The sequence below is a fragment of the Amblyomma mixtum genome, chromosome 4, assembly GCF_055824585.1.
Source record: "Amblyomma mixtum isolate Tamu chromosome 4, ASM5582458v1, whole genome shotgun sequence".
Classification (NCBI taxonomy): Eukaryota; Metazoa; Arthropoda; class Arachnida; order Ixodida; family Ixodidae; genus Amblyomma; species Amblyomma mixtum.
In genome coordinates, this window is record NC_143015.1 from 131828528 (window position 1) to 131856075 (window position 27548).

Genomic DNA, 27548 nt, shown 5'->3' on the forward strand with positions numbered 1-27548 from the left:
CCTAGGTATGCAGCAGCGACTGAGGGCACTCGTTGTTACGCGCATGAACTTATAGAAGGTTCGAACTTTCTAGAAGGAGCTGTCGACCTTCCGGCGCTACGTCATATCCGGCGATTCTCCAATGCCTGCGGAAAGGTTATTGAAGAATGGATTACGCCCGCTCGTGGCTCGTGCCTAGACAGTTGAATGATCTTTAGGCTTGCGGTTTTTTTTCTCGGCGCAGCGAAGGAGCTTCTGGAAAGATTTCGAAAGAAGAACATTTATTCTAGAGATTTATTTGTTTGTTTATTCGTGTTGCCCCTAAAGACCCTCCAGAGGAGGGTATTACATGTGTGTGTCTGTGGGGGGGGGGGGGGGAAGCAATCATGTTAATAAACTCGGTACATTTTAGCAAGAAGTACAACAAAAAAGATTAATTGAAACAGAAGTCATAATACAAAAAGGAAAAATGGACACAAGCAAAAACAGCAAATTGTTACACATTTCAGTCGCAGCAGAGAAGATCTTGGAATTTTTTACTGTCAGTTACTGTGCCGATGGCTGTGGCAAACTATTCCATTCTAGCATACTATGGGGAATGAATGAATTGGCGTAAGACAATGACTGACACTTTACGCGTTAAACTTTGAAAGAACGATCGCGACATGGAAAGACGGCATGAGGTGAATAAAACAAATCACTACAAAGGGATGGGTAGTGATAAAGGTGATGGAAAAATATTAAAAGGGAAGTTTACGCCGATGTGACAAATCATCCAGTTCCGCACGTTTTTTTAACGGTGAAACGCTTGAGAAGGGTGAGAAGTCTGATAATATGAAGCGAGCAAGATGGTTATGCAACGACTCGATGTTAGTGGTAGCGTAGTCTTGATCAGGATCCCAAATGACCGCAGCTTATCCGATTTGAGGGCGTATTAGAGTGATATAAGGAAGTCAAAATAAGTCGCAGCATGCCCGGTAATTTTACTAGGGGATACGCCTGCTTATGAAGCAACTACTAATCCAGGAAGTATCCTTGGCTAAGAGCAATGAAAATACCGAGTATACAGATACCTGCATAAAAAATCGAACTTCTGTACTGCTTTTAACGCTACCCTGAATTGCGGTAGTTCTCAGCATAAAGACCATGCAACGTTTTTAAATGTTTTGCCAGGAATTTTAAGAGCCATTGATTACCGAAATATTGGGTGCACCGTAACTAGCATGTATGATGCTTGAGATGTTCGCTCAATTTTACTTAAATGGCAAGCACTAAATGTTCGTTTTGGGGTCACAATCACGCGCTATACTAATGATTCAGTTCGAAACTTATCAGGGCTGAGATTTATATAAATGCAAAATGAGAAGTATAAGAACACCGAAAGATAACAGGATTTGTATGAGCTGTAATAAAGTTAGTATGAGCAGTAAGGAAAGACAAGCAAATGTGAAAGAACCGGCCACACTTGCTTCCTGATTCTATCAGTCATATATGGAAGAGATTGCACATATATCTAATGGCTTGCTTTCTTGCCCATATGAACCAGAACGAGATTTATTAGGTGCGGGCATGTATTTCTTAAGCTGTTATCAGCATGGTTCGTTATCGAGATACTAAAAGCAAGTGCTTGTTATTCATTCGGATCCATTATTGGAGTATTTAGCGACAGACTCCGGCAAGAGAGACAGCACTGTCGTGGGATTGTTGCAAACATCATTCTTTGAGGAACCACCCACGGGTTTCTTTCTTTCCATAAAGAAAACTTTAGCGACCGCAGCCATGAGCATCAGGATATCTTAAGAAAGCCGTGCGTAGGAATTTGAGCCCACATGAATACATTTTTAATTACAGCCGGAGAAAACTGTGGGCTCTCCGTGAACCGCATATTGTTCCTGGGTACTACTGAGCTGAGAAGTGATCCTGAGCTGTCAATAAAACATGTCTATAGCGTTCGAATGGCGAGATTCTTAGACTCTAGCTAACGTCACTCGTGGGCGTGTTCTCATTGAAGCACGGAACCTTCCAGAACACCGTTAGAGGCTTCGGTGCTGACGTCACGTCCGGCTATTGTGGGCAGCGCGTGGTGTTTGGTGAGGAATGGAGAGCGTCAGTCCAAGACTCCTCTCCAGACAGCTCAATGGGCTTTGGATTTGGAGATATGCTCTCGGCCGAGGAAATAAATTGCTAGAATGAAATATAGCTCAGTAAGGCATGTTGCCGGGCTAGTTGGTTTAGAATCTTGAAACTTCGAATAAAATCCCCTTGGCCCAAATAATTTCACATAGAGACATAATTTCCGTTGTCACCTCGTCTCTTTTGTCTGTCTGAAAGTATCTGCGCCAAGGTGGTTTATTCCGAGCTTTAAAAATGAAATAGGATATGCACTCTCTCTTGAAGGTAAATTCTCAGGGTATTTATTAAGAGGCTGCGTTAACTCGAGAAGCAAGCCTCTATAATTGAAAGCCATAGAGTGGATAAAGTGCAAGCGTAACCTGCTGAAAAAAAACTGTATGATCCAGTAAACTGATACAGTATGTCATAGAAATATCATACAATTATCATTGAAGTCACACGAAATTATCATACAAACGTCATTCATTTTTGCAAAATCATGCGTTTGTCATTCAGGTTCCATACAATATTACACAAATTATATGACATTTGTATGGCACAACCTATGTGAGGTTATTGCATCACGCAACTTTTTCAGCTGGACTGCCTAATATCAGTAACCCATTTACGTAACTGATCGCATACATGTTTTGATAAAGAACCTGTAATATTTTCGAAAAAAAAAACTGCCCAGGTTCTTCATTCTGGTTAGTCTGCAATACTACTCGTGTTTAGAGAGCGGTAGCGCGGACATACCGCGCAATGACGTTTTCTGGATATCACTGAAATGGAAAACGCCTCAAGAAGTTGAAGCTTCTAGTAGGATCTCCACTCATAGCAAGCGACAATCTTTAAAATCAGTCATTGTTTTCTATCGCATGAACAAAGCAGCCTAATGACTGAAGAATCTCAAGAAACAGCTATTTGCAATTCAAAATAAAAATAAATGCTTTGCCTCCGCAAAACGTGAAGCCTGAGTAACTGATATATCAGTTATCATGCAGGTATGATTCAGATAATATCATTTAGCATATAGGAGATGAGCTGATATCGGTGTACCCCTTGGGCTCGTTTAGGAAAACTCTGCTTGCGGGGTAGGTTTTATTACATCCGTGCTATTTTATTCTGTACTTCTGACACCTGTATGACAATATTTAACCGCACATATTTGCCCAGGGGGACACAAATGCCGGTCTTAGACGGTGACCAGTGTATTGCCTGATGCGCCTGTTGTTGCTTCATGTATCGACACTTCGCAAACAGCACTTCTTTGTAGGGATGTAGGCGGGCCGCTCTGCTTGACTCCATGTAAAAGCTGATGCGGTCGAAAATGGCCAGACAGGGCTGTCAGTCAGCTGTTATTGATAAGGCATATATATTTTGCTAGAAAATGCGAGTTACATCTACCCTAAATACAAAGGCAAGTGATCGTCTAAAGGAAAATGCTTTTCAGGAATATAACGCTAAAAATTGAACAAACGTGCACTTTACTCGGATCTTTCAAAACATGAACCTCAATATAATCATTGGAAAGCATTGTCAGCGAGCCTTCCTTAATTTTGGACGTCATTTTGTGAGTGCAGCGATATTATATGCTTCAGAAGCGAAGGGGCTTTGTAGCTGGAGTTATATGAGCCGTGTTTATTATCAAGTACAGCCAAGGATGGCTAAAAGAAGCTTCAGAAAGATTTATGGTTTACTTTCTTCCAGTTATGAAGTCGTAACGAATTTTTTGAAGCGGTTGATAGCCGAACTATGGAGGCACAAGATTGAATATTCTCTCCCTGAATTCGCATCTTTTTCTGCTATTAGCTGGTAATTGTTACCCGTTCCACCGTCCACATGTTGCTTTTGGAACATTCCACATGAGCTGCTTTTGAAACTGTCTGAATGAGCTGCTTTTGAACCATTGGTATTTCCTATATAGAGAATGATAGTGTTCTCTGGAACACCTCTCACGGCGTCTGTAGGGCTGATTTCTTTTTCTTGCCCTCTGAAGACAACTCCGTAGATGCGTGCAACGTTTGCGCAACTTATAGAGAAAGCCACTATGCTTGAATAATGCTTTTTTTTTCACCGGGTCAGCTGTATCGCATTCAGCGCTTCAGAATCCGCGGTAAGCAGCAAAGCAATGCTTGGAACATGGATTTAGCAGCATAGCTATCATATACGCACGCCCTAAGACGGCTTACGCGTGGCTGCGTTCCCAGGTCACGTGACCACTCTCTGCAGGTGCCTCACGCTGCCTTGGTTGTCTTCAGATGGGGTGCGAGGTATGGGAACCACATGACCAGGTCGTGGGGAAACCGTCATGGAGGAGGGGGGGGGATGTCCAACCGGCCTCTCGCTTTCTGAAGTTCTTACCTTCGTTGGGTGGGACGCGCCTTCGTTCGACGCCCCAGGCTCTTCGAAACGCCTCTCAGACTCAGCACATGGCCAGAACGTCAGAGTCCGAACGGGTCGAACATACGAAACATGTGCTTGGCACGCTGCCCAGAATCGCACTCATCGATAATATCTGCAAAATGCGCCCTCATATCTGATGATTGGATTCTAAAACAGTTATTGCATCGAGAGCACGCTGCAGGAGACACGTACTAGATGGCCGCTCGACCTCATTGGCCCGCTCGATTGCCCGTACTTGAACCGCTCGCGAGAAGGGAGCTGTATCAACTGCGCCCGAGGCGGATCCTTTGCGCAGTTCTACAGAATATCCCCATATCTGAAGAAATCAACAGGAGTGCGCTGACCCCAGCCGGTGTCATCCGGTGTCAGCCGGTGTCAGCCGGTGACTGAGATAGGGGTATCATCTCTTCTTGAATTTCCTGCCGAATGCTAACGTTGCAAAGAAATAAAATTTGCATAAAACTCACTCTCAGTGTAGCGTACACAGGCTTTATTAGTTTTCGCATTTTTCTTTCAAGAAAAAAAAAACATCAATATGTCATTACGCTAGTTTTGTTTTGTTTACTTTAATTTTTCCCGGCGAGTGTGTGAGTGAGTAGAAACTTTATTGATTTCTAAGATTTAGCCTGCGGTGGAGGTGTTCTTCAAGTCTTCTCTTCGAGTCTTGAGGTTGCCTCCTTAGCCTTGGGTGGTCCCCTAGTCCAGGGCTCCACTGAGTCTGGCCACCTCGCTTGCGTGTGCTATGAGTGCCCTTTGGGCCTCTAGCTCGCAGCTGGTGAGCCGGCTCTCCCATTGCTCCGCACTTGGTGTGTTTCCCGGCGAAAGGGCTTCTAAGCACACGAGTGTGAAAAGGCCTAAAATAGGTTTGTTTACCAGCTGTGATTCAAAGTCATCAAACAGGCCGGTAATAATTAATATAGCAGTGATGTTTTCCTTAATAATCATACAGTATGCGATAAAACAAATTGATCGAGGGTGCTTTTTCAGAGAAATACCAGTTTAAATGTCACAACTTTCAGTTTTAAAGCATTAAAAATGAAAGGTAACTTGAAAGAAAGAACCATACATGCAAGAAAGCGATTCCGCAGGCAAGGGTAAGGAATAGAGGGGCTCATTATGACATACATACTTGTAATGTATATGCATATGTATGTGCAATAAAGGAGAAAAAAAAGGGTTCAGTTGCTAGTCAATGCCTTCCTTGCCGTCCTTCGTCTGTACTGGTCTCTTTGGTGCACTTTTGTTATGAATACCGAGTGGCACATTTGCACTGCTCTACAATTGAACTTACCAAACCGTATTCTTGGAAACCGTATTCCGGGTGGTGAAAAGAAAAAAACGTAATTATGAGAGGAGGAAAGGTGCAGTGACTGTCTCATTCCAAAGAAACTTTTAAAACTGCTTGCGGAAAGGACTGAAGGAGGGAGTGAACATATGTTGATCGAAAAAGGCGTGGCAGTGGAGGTTTCTGGATCAGTACTGGCTACCTGGTGTTCTTTAACGTGCTCTGATGTAACACTGCGGGCATGCATTTTTTTTTTTCTATTTCATCTTTGGGAAAAGACGACCGAAGCGGCTTGTCATCCAACATGTTCGATCTCGGGAGCTGAACCTCAGCCATGGAGCCATTCCGTCGTTTACTTGGCCAGAACGAGAATGAAGAAGAGTATGGCGCTGACAAAAAAAAAAATGTGATGACGAAGAAGTTGACCGTGTGCGCCATGCAATAAATTCAGCACCGTATTTTATTTTTTACCCATCATTATTTTCGTGTTTAACCTTTTGAGCACCTATCTGTTGCCGCCTGTGTCTTGGCCAATCCCCCGCAGTGGGTACGCGCCATTATTTAGAGGACAACAAGAACAACAACCTTGGCCAATTCCCCCGCGTGCGTATGTGCCATTCTCGTGCGGAGAAGAAGAAGAAGAAGAAGAAGAAGAAGAAGAAGAAGAAGAAGAAGAAGAAGTGCGCCATTGGGATTTGTTAGAACAACAACAACCCCAACACAGTGAGCAGCGGCACTAAAGTGCGAAGCAACACAGAAGGACAACAAGGACGCCACGGAAGAAGTTGTACGCCACCTCCGTACCCTCCTAGGCCTGGTGTTATATCCTAACAGCGGCATCGTAAGCGTAAGTGCCATGCTCGTGCAGGGAGGGAAAAGCTTCGCCGACACTCGTGCTTTTTGTATATGCAAACTCCCGATCGAAGCAGTCTCGTATTCATTCATTCTTCCTTTCTATGTTTTTTTTGTGTTGATGCTCAGTGAGTGAGAGGTGCACTGGCGCGAAATGTTGAAGCCCGAATGATATGATGGAGACCTATCCAGCACACTGGAGTAGCATGCTAGGCTCATAACCAGGAAGACCTGTCCTTTATTCATTAAAGTCTCTCTCCCCCTCTCTCTCTGTCCTACAGATTTTTAACTCTTTGTCGGCGGCAGATTTCGATTTGGCGATCTACAAGTTATACTGGGTAGTTCGTTTGTGGCAAGTGATCCGAGAGCTTGCGTCGTCTATTCGTAACGCGGCCGGTGGTGTCGCCGGTCACGGTGATGCAGTTTTAAGGTGCATCCCGGGCTCTGTCACGCCAAAGTGGCGTCACGGTCACAGGACGTGTTAAGCCAACGACCGCCCCGCATGCTGAATAATTGACCCATTTGAACCTCGCGGCGTGAATAAAACAACTGGGTGTCTAAACAACGCTTCGGCCTGGTTAAACCTCTTAACACAGCGAGAGCCGTCACTGGTCGATGCGCTATGGGCTGGCTGCAGCAAAACCGACTAAGCACGACTTTCCCCTAGCTAGCGGACGTATGACGCTCGACTTCCGCGTCATCTGTGGTGCAGCAGCTGATACGTCCTCTGCGTCGGTTAAACAGGCTACCCCTTTGCGTTTGAAATCGCCTTTCGCTGGTTTAGTGATGGTGATGACGCCACCAAACACTCCCGAAGGCGCTGGCGGTGCAGCGCTGACTTCGCGTTTGGGTTTTTTCTGGCTTTATTTTACAGCTTTTCGTGTAGCTGTGCATCTAATTCTCGTCTTCAAGATTGAAATGCTCTTAGTTCACTTCGTCTGCGCGCAGCGTGTGACCCTGGTGCAACGACAGAGGAGAACACGAATGCGAACCTAAACAAAGTATGGCGAAGCTACGTGCTACGTGCTGCGCTTCCGCCGGAACTGCGCATGCGCCAAAAGAAACGTCATCGTGATCTCATGGTGGGCGAAGGAGCCCGTGAATTGCCTTAGAGCCCGAGACTCGCAAGCGCGGTCACCGATGCACTTAACAAGCTAGGCGTCAGCGCCGCGTGAGTTGGCGTCTTTACGAAATGCAGGCAAAACCAAGAACACAGGTACTATGGCGCCATCTGTCAGGACGGGCGGTAACCAACTCTACTTGGTGTTCTTCGACGGGGCGGTCGACGAAGGCGTAGATGGCGGCGTCTAGCCGTTACGAATGTCCCAGCGTTCTGAGCAGAACGCGCTGGCACCACCCGTTCTTCGGCACGTGTGGGACGCTGGTCGCGGATGTCGCCATATATAGAAAGCGGCAAAGAAAGGCAGTATCTGTCCTCGCCTCGGCGAGCGCGGCTTCGGCCGCTTATCTGTTTTTTGAGCAGCGTCCGCTCCGGCGGACGCAGTTGTTGCTGCGACGCGCGTCTTTTCTTGCCTTTTTCTCTTTCCTCTGATCTCTTACCTCTCCTCTATCTGCACGTGGCAGCGGTGGTGGCTTGGCTCGAGCCAGTAGCAGGCCCGTGCAATTTCCTTTTCATCCTTCTCTCAGTCACAACAACAACAACAGGCAGGCCTCCCTCGCGAAGAAAAGCTGAGGAAAGAAGACTGGCTGACGTGGCTCCCCTAGACTCGTGTGCGGATATTGTCACCTATGAACCGTCCTACATTACCGTACGCCTTTCCTGCTGTGCATTTCATGTTTACATTTACTCTACACGACCAGATAGTCTGTGATTATTCTCTGCTTTTAGTACGAAAGCACTACCTCACTAGCAATTCTGAAAGAATCTGTTGGTCTCTGAAGCCTCTACCTTTGACCCTTGACATTTGAGGTGAAATGTCTTGGATACGGTGTGATGTGGCTGGGGGCAATTCGCATGATACGCAATTACATGATACGCATGATACATGGCGGGGCGGGTGCGCGGCGAGGGAGTCCAGTATGCGAAATGCAGGGACGTGAACTCTCCCGCGAGCAAAATTTAGTATGGCAGTTTTGGAATCTGACAGTATATATCGCGCCTCCGTGCGGGTGATGGCCAGGGCAATGGCGGCCTCTTCGGCCTCCTCCGAAGTGGCAGTAGGGGTTATGTGAAGTGTGGCAATGGGTTGGAGGGAGGGGTTCGTGATGGCGACAACCGCGTCCTCGCCCGTGCATGCGGCATCCACCCAAACGGCATACGGTTCCGTGCCATAGTATTTGTGGAGTGCCCGTGCGCGAGCTCTGCGGCGGGGTTCGTGGTAGGTGGGATGCATGTTTTTGGGGGGAGGTTTAATAAATAAATCGCGATGAATGAGGCGGGGGACCTGGAGCTGTGTGGGATCGGTAACTGGTAGGCGTATACCAAGGGTGTGTAGGATGTGTCTCCCGGTGGTGGTTCTCGCGAGACGTATGTATTGTGTCTGTCGGTGGGCCTCAATAAGCTCCCCTATCGTATTGTAAATTGCACGGGCCTGCCTACTGGCTCGAGCCGAGCCACCACCGCTGCTGCATGCAGATAGAGGAGAATTAAAAGGTCAGAGGAAAGAGAAAAAGAAAAGAAAAGACGTGTGTCGCAGGCCTGCGTCTCGTCGTGTCCGCGTACGCTTCGTGTTATGCCCGTAAACATTTCATGCTTACTCTACTCTCGGTTACGGGAGAGGCAGAGATTTTTTTTAAGCATGAAATGCTTTTAGCTCCCGTTGTCGGCAGTGTGGTGACGTCACGCCGAGACCGAGAGCCATCATCCGGGCAATGTGGAAGCCCGAATGATATGGTGGAGACCTATCCAGCACAGTGGTGTAGCATGCTAGGCTCATAACCAGGCAGACCTGTTCTTTATTCATTAAGGTCTCTCTCGCTCTCTCTACAACAGATTTTTACCTCTCTGTTGCCGGTATATTTTGATTTGGGGATCTACATGATATTCCGGGTAGCGCGTTCGTGGCTAGTGATCCGAACACTTGTGTCGTCTATTGCTAACGCCGCCGGTAGCGTCCCCGCTCACGATGACGCAGTGTCAAGGTACGTCCCGGGATCTGTCACGTGAAGGTGGCGTCACGGTGACAGGACGTGTCAAGCCGATTACCAGCCACCCACAGAATAATTAAGCCATTTAAATCTCAGGGCAATTTGGTGTCTAAACGACGCTTCGGCTTAGTTAAAGCTTTTAACACAGCCAGAGCCGTCACAGGCCATTGTTGCTATGGCTGCTCAATTGTTTTGGTTGCAGCAAAACCGACCAATCACGAGTTCCCTTAGCTAGCTGAAGAATGACGCGGGACTTCCGCACCATCCGTATTAGAGCAGCTGCTACGTCCTCCGCGCCGATTATGCAGCCGCGTTTGAATTCGCCTTACTCTGGTTTAGTGATGGCGCCACCAAAGACTCTCGTCGGTACTGGCCATGGAGAAAGAAAAAATGCTGAGGAGGGAGCGTGCGGCGACAGCCTTGCAGCCTAGTCTTAAAAAAGTAAAAATATAGTAAAGAAAAGAGTTTGTCCCTTCCGTGATCACGCCACGTGATAGCGTGCGGTAAAATCTAGCCCCGCAGCGCGCGCGGATTAGCGCGACAAACTGACTGCAGATCAACCTCCTTGCGGTATACGGCCCGCTAGTGATGCAACAATATCGATAGTACTATCGATACTATCGACAGCTGAGTCACTATCGAACTATCGATAGTACTATCGGTAGCGCGCTATCAATTGTACTATCGATAGTTAGTGCTTTCGATAGTAGTATCAATATCATTACCGGTAGTACTATCGATAGTACGATGAAAAAGGATGGTGGTGTCCACCAGCAAAAAACTGTGGTTTTGAACAATATATCTTGCTTAGCAATGTTAAATTGTTTAACAGTAATTTTGCGGGGCTAGTTGGTGCGGCATTGTGTTCACCTGATAGGCAGCGCCCGTCCTGTCCGTCTTTCTGTGTGGTTTGTGTAAAATTTAGCGCTATTTTTACTTTCCTGAAGACAATGCTAAACCGCCAGTCAATTTTTTGTCTCTATTTACCTCCCTTCCAGAGCGACACAATCCTGGCGCGCTCAGCGGGGACATAGTAGTAGCGCTAAAAAACAGGGACGACAGGATAGAGTAAAACACAGGCGTTAGACATCAGCTGACTTTATCCCCTAAAATACCACGCATTTATAGGCGACCATAAGGTGCCAAAAAATTAAGAATGTAATAGCATGCGTGACGGCACTTCCCGATAGAAGAACTACAACTCTTTAGTAGAAAGATAAACATTCGGTTTGCTCACGCAGGATTGTCTTTCCATGTGTATAAGAAAGGCTTCCAATACCTCTCACTCCTTCTGGTCTGCATTTACTGATATCACACGTAATACATATATGATCTACATATATCTCAGATATATTTACATATGTGACATATGATATCACACGTAATACATATATGATCTACATATATCTCAGATATATTTACATATGTGACATATGTAAATCCAGACCAGAAGGAGCGGGAGGTATTGGAAGCCCTTCTTATACACGTAGAAAGGCAATCATGCATGAGCAAACACGTGTTCTATCCTGTTGTCCCTGTTTGTTTATTGGGGTTTAACGTCCCGAACCAACTCAGGCTATGAGGGACACCGTAGTGAAGGGCTCCGGAAATTCGATCACCTGGGGTTCCTTAACGTGCACTGACATCGCACAGCACACGGGCCTCTAGAATTTCGCCTTCATCGAATTTCGCCCTGTTTTTTAGCGCTACTGCTATGTCCTCTCAATCTAAACACCAACTAGCCCTGCTTTCAGTCTTAGGTGCTCTCAGCGCGACGTCACCCTCTCCCAACTAAAAGTTGCAATCATCTTTTCTGGCGTGGTGTCAGAACTCTTCGACAGGTCGCATAATGAAGAAGGTGCCATGCGAGAAAAGCACCCTGGAGGGAGGTTCGGGGGCATCTGTGCGACCATCTACGTCTAACCCGGTCCCGAACACCACGGCACCACCGTCAGCGCAGAGCGTCGCCAGTTACCTGGTCAGTCTGTTCGAGTGTCCCGTGTGCCGGGACTACGCGCTACCTCCCATCTACCAGTGCGAGAACGGCCACATCACGTGCTCGTACTGCCTGCTCAGGATGACTCGTTGCTGCATCTGCGAGAAGCCAGTGGGTGGGTCCTGCTTCAGTGCTTCATCATCATCATCAGCCTGAATACGCCCACTGCAGGGCAAAGGCCTCTCCCATGTCGCTCCAATCAACCCTGTCCTTCGCCAGTTGCGCCCACCGTATCCCCGCGAACTTCTTGATCTCATCCGCCCACCTAACTTTCTGCCGCCCCTTGCTACGATAGCCTTCTCTTTTGAATCCAGTTCGTTACCCTTAACGACCATCGATTATCTTGCCTTCTCACTACATGCCCTGCACTGTAAAAAATTTTGCACCCTTAAGGGTGCATTCCGTGTCTATAACTCACACCCTTACACCCTCCCAAAACGGTGCAAAGTATGGTCGTCGCACCCATACCAAGGGTGGGATCGTTACAGTTGCATCCTTATTTTTTGGCTGCCTGAAAGGGTGGAAAGTATGCTTCTCGCACCCTTTCGGACTGCTTTAAAGTTTCATGAATTTCTTTTTTGGGGTGCGCTCTCGAATGGAAGCTAAACATTTCCTACGAGAAGCTGCAGACGACCTGTATAACTTTGCACCAACTTTACGGCATCTCGAACTATGATTATAATTCTAAGATGTGTGCCTCACGGTGTTTCTGAACCTCCTTGCTGTGGAGGTAAGAAGAGAGACTGAAAGCACAGACGCGCATCGCAACCGCGTCCGCCGAAGCGAAGACGCCGGCTGAAACAACAGATACCCTTCCGCGCATACTTTCTACAAGTTTATATATGGCATTTCAGCGACCCCCTATTTGGAGTCAGTGACGCTTAGTAGTTCAGCTAAAATAATTCAGTTAATTATCACATTGGACGCAGATTCCAGTCATAGCTGCTCGCATCGAGGTTGCATGTGTCTTTTAATGGAAAACTCGAACAGCTCACATCATTTTAAAAGCACGCTTGATTGAACTACTGGAATGTTGTTCGACAAGTCAAAGATTACCATACACCTTTACGCACCCTTGCACCCGACGGAACTACAACCCCCTTGCACCCGTCCAGCTTTGAAAGGTCCATGGGTGCATTAAAGGTGCTAACGGGCTCAGCGCACCCTTTTCCAAAAATAATAAAAAAAAATGAGGGGGTGGAAAGGGTGCAGCCATGAGCGCTACACCTGTAAGGGTGCAAATATTTTTACTGCATGCCCAGCCCATTTCCTCTGACCCCGACTGAGATGTCGTTAACCCACGTTTTCCCCCACTCTGTCCTCTTGCTGTATATTAACATCACACCTATAATTTCCCTTTAAACAGCTCGCTGCGTTGTCCTTAAGTCGAACTTTTTCGTTATCGTTCGTTATCGTTTTCGTTAGCGCAGTGCAAATTAAACACGTTCTAAAGCGTAAAATAAGAGAGCAGTACTGATGTAAGGAAAGCGTCCATATATTCCTCCGCAGGCTTTAAGGAAGGCAGTGGGTGGTTCGAACCGACTTTTGTTCATGCGGCGTATTCTCAAATCCAACACTGGCCTGACGCATGATTACGGCGCATCATGACAAGGTGCTGAGGAGAGAGCGGCGCTTTTATGCCATGAGATAGATCAATATTTTCCCTTATAAATGACGAGAACTTCTTTACAGCCCTTTCCACTGCTATATAAAGCTCTTTATCATTCACTGATTTATTTTGTACTACGGTAACCGAAGTTGCCTTTAGAGTGTTACATCCAGTAAGTCCTGATGTCCAATGTAGACGTCATGCCTCCAAATCAATAAATACTTGCACTGTGAGCTTCAAATAGTTTTCTCGTTGACTTGCCACTTTAGGCAGTGAAAAAAAGTACGAAATATATTCGATGATAATAAAGTGGATTGCTGCGGCTTAGGTTTGACTGAAGAGGTTCTTCTTAATCAGACCCCAAAGTACCAGTGCAGAGACCTGTTTTTAACCATCACTGAAAGCGGCCTTTGTTGCTATATTAAAATGATAACGCTTACCTCAGAATCAAAATCTAATCATCCACTGCAGGCAAAATCCGCAACCGAGCCATGGAGAAGGTGGCGCGGCTTGTGTCCTTTCCCTGCAAGTACGTATTGTTCGGCTGTCCGGAGAAGCTCCCTTCCTTGGAGAAGCCAGACCACGAGCAGTTCTGCAACTTCAGGTATGTTCCCCTCACTTTGTGGTCTTCGTATAGAAAAAGAGGCCGCTTTCTCTTTGAAGCTACACTTAGGAAAAAACTTGTTTTTTTTTCATGAATCATAACACCAATTTATTATAGCGTTCTGTACAAACTGAGGCTATTTGCACATAGCACAAAGCTTTTCTAGGCAAGATGCGACCCAGAAATGAGAAGCACCTAGGCGTCACCTCTCCGCGTTTATTGAAGAAATTGTGATGAATACAAATTTACAGCGGCACTGAAAAAAGTAAGATCACTTATGACAGCGCAGTTCCTCTACTTCGTATCTCCTCTCACTGCACCGACAGCCTCCCGGAATGTATGGATAGATGACTTCTACCACTGTACAGATCCCAAGGCCCCCACATGACTATCAATGACTAGATGAAAAGTGCAACTTGTAGAGCGAGTACGTCTTAAAATTGGCCGACAGCTATATATGCATGGAGCTCTAAAATTCTTTACCTTAATATGAAAACACCTCAACTGTTTTCACTTATTCTCGCGTTATACAGCGCTGATCGCCCTGTCGATTTTGACTGACTTATTTCAGAGGTTCGACCGCGCTGTCATCGTTCTCCACGCACCGGTCATGGAGTTCAGATTACCTAAGCGAATAGTGGCTCGACAGAAAAAGACGTGTTTGAGAGGGTAACACGCACACAACCACCTCATATGTGTGTTAACCTGTCGTCCTCGTCTTTCTGTGCAACGCCATTCATCAATTAACATGTGCTGCCGCCATCTCTCCCAAACCTTTATTCTCCGTATGTATTAATATCGTCTCATTATCACCACCACAACTTATAAGCGAGTATAGTGAAAAAAAAAACCCGTTCTGAACTCCGAATATAAAATTAATGAACGCGTATTTTCCTGGGCAATAGCCGCAAGCGGACCAATAAAGCGTCATTTAGATTTCTCTGCTTACACACGTTCGAATGAGTTTACCTCAATGGCCACGTAAATTCTTATGGTCCAGAAGGCATTGGATATAAGTGGCGATTTAGAGAACTCGCAACGGAAATGTAGTGCACAGTAACATTTCACTCGAGAATAGATACGTGATAACTTTTGCGATAGCAGCTGGCAGGTAGTGTACAGTAACATTCCACTCGAGAAGAGGTGGCAATTTTTGCGATAACAGCTGACAGAGCTTAAGTCACGCGCTCCTTCGGCACCAACAAGTAAAGCCACGTTCCTGCCGTCTTCACAGCATCTAAGACCGCGCAATATCTGGTATGGTGAGCACAACCTAACAGGCCACGTGAAGTCTGACAGCATGCTGCTCGGTCTCCAGACATCAGCTTTTGTGATTGCAAAAAAATCCGCTAATGCCATTTACTTTTGACAAATTTCTGTATGCAGTAATCGTGTAAAGAGAAATTTTTATGCAAAAATTCATTGGGCTTGTCTCCTTTATTCTTTATGACGCATACATCTCCCTTGCTCGCATTTTTTTTTCGTGGTGAAAAAGCGGTGAAGACACAGAATTGGGGGGGGGGGGGGGGGGGCATTTTTGTATTTGCTTTTCGGATATATTGGTACTGCAATGTAAATTTGAAACTTTTTGGATGCTTGGGGAATACACCATCCGGATCCGGAAATTTCGACCATCTGGGGTTCTTCAATGCGCACTGACATCGCACAGCACACGGGGCTCTGGAATTTCGCCTCCATCGAAATTCGGCCGCCGCGGACGGGATCGAACCCGGCCGCGGAGGCGGAATTTCTTTGAAGGAGAAATTCTAGAGGCCCGTGTATTGTGCGATCCCAGTGCACGTTAAAGAACCCCAGGTGGTCGAAATTTCCGGAGCCCTTCACTACGGCGTCTCTCATAGCCTGAGTCACTTTGGGACGTTATACCCCAATAAACAAACCAAACCAATTTAAGCACACGTTCATGGTGGGCAAATAAGTAATGATGATAGCGAATGCTTGATTTGGTTCGAGGGAAGGCAGCGTAACTAAATAGCATCATATGTAATGTGTTTGCTCTGTTGAGTGGGGCCAGAGATTTATTTTGGAAATTATCATATGGTTTTCATAAATAGGGCACCAGGCTAGAGAAGCTCGTACCTCTTAGAAAACTGATAGAGGCGCCAGATATTTCATAATTTTAGCCCCCGCCTTCGTCGTATACATTTCCTCCCCTAGTTCTATTCTGCTTCACTTCACTAAAACGCACAAGAAGTGCTGAAGGAAAGACACCACTCTGCTACCGCTGCCAACGACCTGTCGGTCATATTAACGTTTAGGCCCTCTTCAAACCGTCCTTCTAGCGCATGCCTGCAGTACTGATCCTTGCAAAGAGTGCTAACTACACCAAGGTAATGTGTTATAGAAAAATAGGCATTATAGGTACGCCGGACAGATGCATACCTGCTTGCATATCTACAACGGCGATCGTATAATGCAAAGTGTTTGCGCAGGTGTATTATGCTGACTAATTATTCCGTGCCGAATGTATGTGCGGGCGCCATGATCTAGACGGAACACCGTGTCAGTTAAAAAAAAGAAATCTGAAGTCACATTTTTTGGGATTATGTTTCTAAAAGCATTTAAAGTGCAACTTAAGCCCTGATACAGAAAACCAAGAAACCAAAGGTCATTTGCTGAGGCGGTTTCCCTTCATTTACTTCAAAATTTCTCAGACCCTGCCCTTGCGTTCTGGGTTCGGACACCTGTGCCTGGCAGGGTTCGCTTTACGAACTCATCTCTCACATCGAGAAGAGACATACATTTGTTCCCAGATTTCAAGGTGAGTAGAATCGAAACGCAGTTTATATTAGTGACTTACAGCATACGTGAATCGTGCTCAATGGGGCGTGTACCAGATACCGCTGGTCTCCCGATGCCGCGTGCACAGTACTGGCCTTCTGCACGTAGTTTTAAAGTATGCGCACCTCTCACGTGACTCATCTGATAAAAATTGGCACTATTGTGCTTGCGGCTCGCTAAAACTCCCTAAAAAGGGCACCGAGTGCCACGCATTTTCGCAAATCCAATATTTCGCATTTGGGATACGTTAACCCCTGACAAGCTTTTTATGCAAGATATGCTTATGTGTTCAGGTTGGATCTTCGGTCATGGTGTCATTCGTGGAAGCCAAGGCAATCGTTGCAGGGGAGTTAGTTTGCGCAATCAAATTTAACCGTGCGTACAGGGTCACTAAGTAAAACATGATTTAAATTATCTTCTTTGTGAATATTGATTCTGATGCTGTTTTTGAGGTTGCTTTGTCTTTTCAGGAGCAAGAAATGCACTTTTTGCGAAGAAATTAGGGGTTAGCGTTAGAGGGTTAGCGTTGTATTATTGGAGGTAGCTGCTTTCAGACATATCGAAGAAAAGGTAGCCAGGCATAGCGGATAAAAGAGTAAAATAAAAATTGGTAGAGGCTCAGCTTGGTTAAGCCCGGAATTAGCTTAAAGTGCTTTTGAGGTGTCCACTAAACCACAGAGTTGGTAAGGCGCCTTTCCTTTCCTCCAAATCAACGGTGTCTACAACGCTGTCTATGTCGGAGCGGATCAATGAACGCTGGAATTAGCTTAAAGTGTTATTGAGGTGTCCACTATACCACAGAGTTGATAAGACGCCTTTCCTTTCCTCGAAATGAACGCAGTCCCCTCTCTTACTGCCTGCGATCTGCGGCGCTCCGTGGCTACCGCTGGAGGAGGAGGAGGAAAACTTTTATTCCTATTTACAGTGAAAGGTCGATGGGGCGAGCCGGAAGGGCCCGCCCCTTACAAACACTAGGAGGGATGCCTAGTCCGGGATCCCTCTAGCTTCCGCAGCGGCCCGGGCTCTAGCTACCAATGCCTGTTAGGCATGGAGTTCGGAGCAGCCGCGCAGGGCAGCTTCCCAGTCCTCTCGAGTGGGGTGGAGGTGGGGTGGGTAGGCAGGATTGGAAGGGCATGCCCACACCATGTGGTAGGTGTCCGAAAACTCCTCCTCCCAGTGTGGGCACGCGCCCGAGAAAGAAGAATTGAAGTGCTTAAGTACTGCCGGGCACAGTACAGTATTGGTATAGAGGCGGAGAAGCCAGCGCTCCTCCACCCTGGTGAGGCCTTTACAGGGAGGGGGATAGAGACCATGAAAATTTTGATAAAGAGAGGTGATATCTTTAAAGGTGATGGCCGGATTGAAATTGAATTCCGGATCAGGCTGCGGATGAGGCGACGCCCGGTGAGTAAGCGCGCGGGCGGCAGCGTCGGCTGCCTCGTTCCCCTCAAGACCCGCATGAGCCGGAGCACACACGATGGTACGATGGGTCGGAAACCCTGTGTATTCGCATGCGTGGAGAATTTTGAAAGCACGGTCTGGAATATACCCTTGCTCAATATTGCGGCAGGCGCCCCTAGAGTCCGTAATAATGACTCGGGACTCTGGATCTGCGGCGACCAGTGCAATGGCGATCTCTTCCGCAAATGTAATGTTTGGGGCACGGAAAGTAAGGCCCTGAACTGTAGTGTTTTGGTGGATGACGACCGCCGTGTACCAACCCCCATGGTGTGGGCCGGCCGCATCCACATAGAAGACACCTGGCTTATGGCCATATTGTTGAGAAATAGCCTCCGCCCGCGCGAGACGGCGACCATCATGGGTGTCTGCAGTCATGTTCTTCGGAAGGGGTCGCACCTGGAGTGCAAAGCGCCAGGCTTCAGGGATGCGGACCCGTTCTTCTGTATGTGTTGCGTAGGATATGTGTAAGCGGGTCAGAAGGCGGCTCCCCGCAGGTGTTTTGCTTAGGCGCAAGTATTGATTGTTAAGATGAGCTTCTCGTAACTCCCCAAAGGTATTGGTCATCCCCAGACCGAGGAGACGCTTGTTGGACGTCGTTATGGGGAGGTCGAGCGCTCTCTTATAAATCTTGCGGAGAACTACTTCTAAGGCATTCTCATCGCATTTGCGTAGGTGGAGGTAGGGAGCCGAATATAAAATCCGGCTGGTCACGAATGCATTGGCCAGCCGCAGGGCATCTTTGCATCGTAGTCCCCCCCTTTTATTGGACACCCGGCGAAGCATCCGACCCACCTGGTCCCCCACCTTACGTAGCTTGTTTAGGGTAGTGTCTATCTTGCGCCTATGATGAATGAAAAGCCCCAGTACCCGGATCTCCTCGTGTTCAGGTATCGGTCCGCTAAGTAGGGAAAGGGCAATTTTGGTTGTGCACTTTGAGTTGGGGCGTATGTGCACAAATTCAGATTTGCTCGGGGAGCATTCAAGACCACAGCGACGAGCGTATTCGTCCACAATAGCTGCCGCTTGTTGCAGGTTGGTCTCGATGTCTCCAACCGATTGTTGTGTTACCCAGAGGGTGATGTCGTCCGCATACAGAGCGTGGTGCACACCGGCGACCTCTGCCAGCTGGGTAGGGAGCTTCATCATGGCCAGATTAAAAAGTAATGGCGAGAGGACAGCTCCCTGTGGGGTCCCTCGTGTGCCAAGTTGATATGGGCCATATTCTGTGTCTTGCAGCCGGATATAGGATTGGCTATCTGTAAGGAATTGTTTGATATAATTGAAAGTATTGCGCCCACAGTCTGTTTGCGACAAGTGGGATAGGATGATCTCGTGGGTCACATTGTCGAAAGCCCTCCGCAGGTCAAGTGCGGCGACTACTTTATCATGGCTGGGGTGCTCGACGGGGTTGAGAATCTCCTTGTGAAGTTGCAACAGGACATCTTGTGCGGACCGGTGTGGGCGGAAACCGTACATGGTGTCTGCGAAAATGTTTTGCTGTTCCAGGAAAGCCGACAATCTGTCGCGGACCATAGTCTCCATCAGCTTCCCCACACACGAAGTGAGGGAGATGGGCCGGAGGGTGTCGGTGTTAATGGCTTTACCTGGCTTGGGAATGAAAGTTACTAGTGCCGTTTTGCAATCTATGGGGAGTGGTGTGCCTCTAATCCAGATAGTGTTGAAGTAATCGAGGAGAGTTTCGTAGGCGGGATCTGGGAGGTTGGCAATAAGCTTTACCGTCACCTTGTCCCGGCCTGGTGCTGTACCTCGCTTCATTTTAGCCAGGGCCGCTTTTAGGTCATGGAGCTGGAACGGTTGATCCAAATCCGCGTTCTCGGAACCTGCATACGAGTACGCCTGACCACGGGGATCCAGGTGTATACTCAAATATTTGTCGCGGAGCGCATCGGCCAGTTTGGCCGCGTCTCCAGTGAAGTTATGTATAGCCCTTTGAAGCTGTTTTTGTGTCTCAGTACGGGTTTTTGCCGGATCAATAAGGGCGCGGAAGAGGCGCCACGTACTCCGACTCGACATTTGCCGAGCTGCAGTGTTGCATCGGTGCACCCAATTGGAGTCGGCGAGTTGGGCCGCGTATTGTGCCGCCTGTTGGGTGATATCCGCGATGCGAATTTTGAGTTTCCGATTGTGTTTTTGACGACGCCAGCGGCGGACTAGGCTGTGTCGTGCCTCCCAGAGGTGGAGGAGGTGATTATCCACTGCCGGGCTCGCCTCTGAGAGTTGAACATTTTGCTCGACTGATTTCAAGTGGGATACTAGGTGTTGGGACCACGCTGAGTATCCTTGGTCCATTATCGATTGAGGATTGGTGTAGCTGCTCCTAAATTTGGTCCAGTCGGGTAGTTTTGCATTGGCCTGTGGTCTTGTGAGTGGCTTGGTATGGATTGTAGTGGTAATTATGCAGTGGTCGCTACCGAGGGATTCCTCGGTGTTCCTCCAATCTGCATAGCGAATATTTTTCGTAAAGGTGAGGTCCGGACACGTATCGCGTGTACGGAGTTACCTATACGAGTGGGTTGCGCGGGATCCGTGTGAAGAGTAAGGCCCAGTGTGGAAACAAGCTCCGCCAACTTGCGTCCGCGTTTCTCTTCACGTGTGTACCCCCATAAGGTGCTGGGAGCATTAAAGTCCCCAACGATTATGAGGGGATCCCGATTCGCGACCTTCAAAGCCTGGCTGAAGATATCTGCGAATGTAACATTTGGTAGCTTTAGGGGACAGTAAATGTTGAGTATGTGCAATGGGAGATCCTGTTTGCGTAGCGGAAGGATCGTCACCATTACATAGGAGAAATTAGCGCTAAGATGCAGGTCAACCTGGGAGGCCGTGTAATTTTTATGTACGCAGAGGCAGCTCTGCGCATCCTGCTGGCACACCGTGTAACTGGCAAGGGTGGCGCCATTTCCTGGCTCCTGAAGGGCCACCACAGAAGGTAATTCTGGGAAAGTTGTAAGGAAAAGGTGTAGATCGGCTCGCTTTGTGCGTGCCTTGAATCCGCGACAGTTCCACTGTACAATTTGAATAGGGATCGAATTGCTTCGCGGATGCTTCCTATTTCTAGGGGCGCCCGCCATGATCAAGGGTAGAGTTGTGAGTTTGGAGAGAGGAGGCTTGAGAGCCAGTGGCTCCAAAGAGAGGAGCGTTCTCTATACTGAGGATGGCACAGGGGACCTCTTCTTCTTCTCCGGCGATTCGACGCCTAGACGCTTTGAGCTGCCGGCCTGCGAAGGTTTTGAGCGGGCCAGCGCGCTTGGGAGCGCGGGTGAGTTGAGCGAACTGAGCGGCTATGAGGTTTGGGATAGATGCCGCAAGGTGGCTAATTTTGTTGAGTGCCGCCGTAAGTGTGGCATTGATTTGCGTTTCCAATGCGGATATTCTGTTGTTAACTTGAGTTTCGAGCGCGCTCACTCTCGCCTCGAGTGCCGTGAAGGCATGCGCAGCCTGTCCTGAAGGGGTTGCGTCGCTTTCCATTGCCTCTGCTGCGGGTGAGGCAGAGGTGTGGTTGGGGGAATTTAGGCGGGCCTCCGCTATTGCGAGGCGCTTTTGAAAATTTGCAACCTGCTCGCGGAGAGCAGATATTTCTTTTTGTTCGGCAGAGATTGGCCGTGGTTGGGATTGGGAAGGGGGAGGGAAGGGAGAAGCTGCCCTGCTCGCGCCGCTCACCTGGGAGTGTTGCTTGACAACGTTTGCCCACGTCTTGGAGCCGCCGTTCTGGGGAGGTCCGAGTTGCTTCGCTGCACCGGCTTGAGGCGGCGGTGGCGCAGCTGGAGGTTTCCCCTGGCTCCCGGTAGAGGAATTCACAGGCTGGTCCATGGCTTGGTCGGCAGCCTTGACCTTCAGCTTGTCCGGGCGACGCTTGCCACGCTTGCGTCGGTTCCGCTTCGATTTACGCCCGCGCTCGGCATGCGGGGGCTGGATAGCCCGATATTTAGCCGTACACGCAGGGCCCCCCGTGGCATGGGCCCCGCCGCACACTGAACACTTTGGGTTGCACTGGTGAGGGGCCCGCACCCCCTCAACGAGTAGAGCCTGCTGTCCGCACAGGCCACACCGGTCCCGCCTCTGGCCGGGGCAGGCGTCCACGCGGTGGCCGACCACACCGCAATGTCGGCAGGCTGGAATGGTTCGCTGGTAAGGCCTAACTTGTACAAGCTCCGAAGACACTGTAGCGCAGCAAAAGACGAGGACACAAGAAACGAGAGACGAACACCACGAGCGCTAACTTCCAACAAACTTTATTCTCCTGAAGCATCACACTTTTATACACCAGAAAACAGTAATCACACGTGCGAACAGTATCAATTTCTTAGAAAAACGAGCTCTTTATCTGAGAGGAGAATGGAAGGTGTGCTTACACACGAGCCTCCTGACCTATTTATCTTTTCGGCTTCAATGATTTCGCGCGTCAGCCTTTCTCTACTTTTTCCTATTACCAGACTTTTATCAAAGTAAGGCTTACAGGTTTTTGACTTGCATGCGAGAATGTGGTCAACCAGCGATCCGCCTTGCCCGTTTCTGACGTTGCGAGCGTGTTCCATTAGGCGCTCGTTCAGACATCTCCCCGTCTGGCCGATATAGTGTCTCCCGCATGACAAGGGAATTTGATATACAACACCTTCATCGCACGTGACGTAGGGCTTCTGGTGCCTAGTAGCGCAACCGCGCGCTTTGTTGGTGTTGGTTTTTTCCAGTTTGCACAACGTTGCAAGTTTTTTCGGCGCCGAGAACACGACGGTCGCATTCGCTCGTTGACCAATTCTTTTTAGATTGTGGGAAATCTTGTGTAGATAAGGTACTACAACAAGGTTTTTTCGTTCTCGAGGAACCGGGTTTAGGTTACATTGATTTTCTGGTTTCATTCTCTTAACAAGTTTTTCGGCAACAGAAACTTGAACATGAGAGGGGTACCCGGCATTAGTCAGCCTCTTGGACTGCTCTTGAAAACTATCGGTCATCATGTGCGGACAAGATTTCTGGAGAGCATTTTGAAAACATAAATTGACAATACCTCTTTTTACCAGTTTTGAATGAGCGGAGTGATATGGCAGCATCGGCTTGTTACTACGCGGCTGGTAGGCCCAGCATATGTGATGAGCGTGAAAGATGAAGTTAATATCTAAAAATCTAATGGAGTTATCGATGGGCAATTCGCATGTTAAAACAAGCGGTTTAAAATGTTCTCTCATGGTAGTTAAAATGCTCTGAGCCTTTGACTCAAGTGAGCCGTGGTCACACTTAACAAGAATAAAAAAGTCATCAACAAATCTAAAGACCTTGATTACGTCCAAGCTGTCTAGGTGGCTGGAAACAGCCTTGTCAAGTTTTGATAAAAACAGATTACTCAAAATCGGCGCTATGCACGACCCGATGCATATCCCTTCTTTCTGAAGGTAGGGTTTTCCTTCCCAGTTAATAAACGTTGACTGCAAGTAAATAGCTAAAATTTCTAAAAAACTGCTCGCCGACACACCCGCCGCATTCTGGAAAGCAACACACCCAAACTCATCTATGCACTCCTCTACACAGCACAGCACCTTGTCATTCGGCAGCGAGTAATATAGATCCTTAACATCTACAGAAAATGCAACCATGCTGTCATCAGAGCGCGACCGAACAAAGTCTAAAATTTCGTCAGATAGCGCCGTGCATAGCGCCGATTTTGAGTAATCTGTTTTTATCAAAACTTGACAAGGCTGTTTCCAGCCACCTAGACAGCTTGGACGTAATCAAGGTCTTTAGATTTGTTGATGACTTTTTTATTCTTGTTAAGTGTGACCACGGCTCACTTGAGTCAAAGGCTCAGAGCATTTTAACTACCATGAGAGAACATTTTAAACCGCTTGTTTTAACATGCGAATTGCCCATCGATAACTCCATTAGATTTTTAGATATTAACTTCATCTTTCACGCTCATCACATATGCTGGGCCTACCAGCCGCGTAGTAACAAGCCGATGCTGCCATATCACTCCGCTCATTCAAAACTGGTAAAAAGAGGTATTGTCAATTTATGTTTTCAAAATGCTCTCCAGAAATCTTGTCCGCACATGATGACCGATAGTTTTCAAGAGCAGTCCAAGAGGCTGACTAATCCCGGGTACCCCTCTCATGTTCAAGTTTCTGTTGCCGAAAAACTTGTTAAGAGAATGAAACCAGAAAATCAATGTAACCTAAACCCGGTTCCTCGAGAACGAAAAAACCTTGTTGTAGTACCTTATCTACACAAGATTTCCCACAATCTAAAAAGAATTGGTCAACGAGCGAATGCGACCGTCGTGTTCTCGGCGCCGAAAAAACTTGCAACGTTGTGCAAACTGGGAAAAACCAACACCAACAAAGCGCGCGGTTGCGCTACTAGGCACCAGAAGCCCTACGTCACGTGCGATGAAGGTGTTGTATATCAAATTCCCTTGTCATGCGGGAGACACTATATCGGCCAGACGGGGAGATGTCTGAACGAGCGCCTAATGGAACACGCTCGCAACGTCAGAAACGGGCAAGGCGGATCGCTGGTTGACCACATTCTCGCATGCAAGTCAAAAACCTGTAAGCCTTACTTTGATAAAAGTCTGGTAATAGGAAAAAGTAGAGAAAGGCTGACGCGCGAAATCATTGAAGCCGAAAAGATAAATAGGTCAGGAGGCTCGTGTGTAAGCACACCTTCCATTCTCCTCTCAGAAAAAGAGCTCGTTTTTCTAAGAAATTGATACTGTTCGCACGTGTGATTACTGTTTTCTGGTGTATAAAAGTGTGATGCTTCAGGAGAATAAAGTTTGTTGGAAGTTAGCGCTCGTGGTGTTCGTCTCTCGTTTCTTGTGTCCTCGTCTTTTGCTGCGCTACAGTGTCTTTGAAGTATGTACCAACAAGCCCAAAAAGCCACGCTACAAGCTCCGAGTCGTAGTGCACGAAACGTGGCTTCTCTGTTCCCGCGAAAGTCAGTCTCGCTTTGTTGGATGTCCCAAATTTTCGCACTTCCACGATGGTGCCGTAGCGCCATTGGAGCCTAGTACGGAGCGAGTCCGTAGTTTCAGAGTTACGGACGGTAATGACGCCGTAGCAGACGTCCTTGCCGTCTTGGCGCAGGTGCATCACAAGGGGGACCCTCCCGTCGGGTCCATTAAGTTCAAATTCACCGATGATACGGTCGGCTAGCTCAGGTTTCGCAGTCTGAACAATAATGAGGTTTTGTTCCTTTACCGGTATTATGGTAAGGTCTGTTGCGGGTTGCGTGCCCAGGAGAGCCGTGAACTCCCGGCCGTAGCCGGTCCCCTGGGAAGTCTCGTACAACGAGACGCGGGTCCGGGGCTTGATGACGACGACGTAGTCGTCTGGAGCAGGCTTGGGAATAACAGGCGGTTTCCACTTCGTGAGCAATCGCCGACTGCGGCCCGCCGCGCGCGGGGCGGGTGACTGCTGGTTTCCGGCGGGCCGCGTCTACGGACGCCGGCTTTAAGGCTTGGTCTTGCGCTCGGCGCAGAACTGCGGCGTTCAACGCGGCGCTGCGAAATCTTGCCGAATCTGGGCCTCCGGTTGCCGCTTGGGTAACCGTTGCCGAAACTGGGCCTTCAGTTGCCGCTGGGTTAACCGTTGTCCAGTGCATGTTTTCGGGGTCGTAGCCTCGGCAGGAGATTTGCGCAGCAGCCATACTGGCGTCAGTGGCCAGAGGCCCCGATGTGCCGGGTACCGGTTCGGCCGTTAGGCCTAGCCGCGCCACCGGCCCGATCGGGCCATGTGTTGCCCGAAAAAGGGGTTTAACCGGGCCCACCTTGGAAAAACTGGTGTCCAGATGTTCCCGACAGCTTTCGGTGCACGTTGGGGATGATCTTGCTAGGGTCAGGTGGAAACTTCCGCTGCTCCGGCTGAAAATCGCCGGAGCCGACGAGCAGCACGTCTGACTCCCCGTGCGAACGCGCGCGTCTCCCGCTACCGCTGGGCCGCGCCGACGAACCGACTTGGTAGCTCAGATTTCACCTCGGTATGACGTCACAGACGCGAGCGCCTCCACACGTCATCGAACTGGAGGCCGTCTAAATGTCAAACGTGACTACCGCCGGGACCACGGTGAAGGCTCAAAACCTAGCGTAGTATTGTTTTCGCAATAATATAGCAATTTTCCGTCATCACTTTGTAAGAATACGAAAGCGACAGTTCGTGAGAGAGAGAACGTCTCGTGCACAGTTACCGCTGATGAAACACTTGTTACGTGCTTCTGTTTTACGGTGAAACGGCCTTTCCCTCCACAGGAGAGAGCATCGTGATCTGCGCGGGTGGTTTCAACCGTCCCGAGCCCTTCGGTTGGGTGGCCCTGCAGTCTTGCTTCGGCCATCACTTCGTAGTGCAGATGAGGAAGTACCAGCACGGATTGCCGCCCATGGAGCATCGCTTCTTTGCCGCTGTACAGCTGGTCGGCCCACGGAGGGAGGCTCTGAAGTTCGTCTGCCGCTTCGAGCTCAGAAACCGGTACCAGCGCCTAGCGTTGGACGCCGTGGCCCGCAGTGTCCACGACAGCATTGCCCCGACGCAAAACGGCAATGGAATCACCCTCGAAATGGACACCGTCAAAATGTTCGCTGACGGCAGCAACTTGAACATCGGCGTGAGCATCTACATGGCTTTCGGCTCGCGCCAGAGGGCTTCGTGACAGCCTCTCGGTGCTTTACAAGAGATGGTCATCTCGGGAGGACACTGAAAAATGTCTATCTTGTAGACACGCCAGAGAACATCTAAGTAGAAGTTTGGTCGCCGAGTGTGATTGTTCTGTTTTGTTCGTTTTTGTCTATATATTTAAACCTATGAGGACAAAAATCTTTAGTTGCGAGGAAGCGCTGTGGCCCCTTTTGTGTCCTTGTTTGCTAGAGTTTGATATATTATACAACGTACGAGAGAAAAAGATGAAAGTGTGCTGGTCACTGTTTTCTGCTTACAATTGTGTACTGAGTAAGGAGCCATTGAAACGATGTAAGTTTCTGTAGTGGAACTAGGAATGAGAGGAAATAAATAAGAAAGGACGTTAAAGCACTAAGAACCGAAATACTACCGCTAAAAGCGCAAGACGAAGACCTGAAAGCTGAAAATCAGGGCCTAGAGTAGAGGACGGAAGAACTAAGAAAGGATAAAAGAAGAGATAAATTAGAAACCAAACGTGCGCCTAAAGATCTAGTGTATAGCAGCGGCTGTCAAATTGAGAGGGGAAGTTGTGGGAGAGGCGGTTTGCTGGTTGCGATATAGACATCTAGATATACTGGACATACTAAAATTATCTACATTACCTAACATTATCACAGTAATATTCTAAACTAATCAACACCGCAAAATAAATA

General features: G+C 48.2%; 1 protein-coding gene across 1 annotated transcript; it reads left to right on the plus strand.

The window, feature by feature from the left end:
* Window positions 1-11591: 11591 nt before the first annotated feature.
* Window positions 11592-27110, plus strand: LOC149348240 (E3 ubiquitin-protein ligase SIAH1-like). Its single transcript, XM_089541705.1, has 4 exons — window positions 11592-11853; window positions 13819-13951; window positions 16624-16730; window positions 26472-27110. Exons 1-4 carry the CDS (start codon window positions 11592-11594, stop codon window positions 26867-26869), a joined length of 900 nt encoding a protein of 299 aa, XP_089397831.1. The 3' UTR covers window positions 26870-27110.
* The last annotated feature ends 438 nt before the right edge of the window (window positions 27111-27548 follow it).

What these genes read in the sequence shown, in the direction of transcription:
- LOC149348240 (XM_089541705.1), top strand. Translation starts at nt 11,592, where the DNA reads ATGAAGAAGGTGCCATGCGAGAAAAGCACCCTGGAGGGAGGTTCGGGG. An exon ending in CATCTGCGAGAAGCCAGTGG is followed by an intron (nt 11,854 to 13,818) that starts GTGGGTCCTGCT and finishes CATCCACTGCAG; the next exon opens with GCAAAATCCGCAACCGAGCC. An exon ending in ATTTGTTCCCAGATTTCAAG is followed by an intron (nt 16,731 to 26,471) that starts GTGAGTAGAATC and finishes TTCCCTCCACAG; the next exon opens with GAGAGAGCATCGTGATCTGC.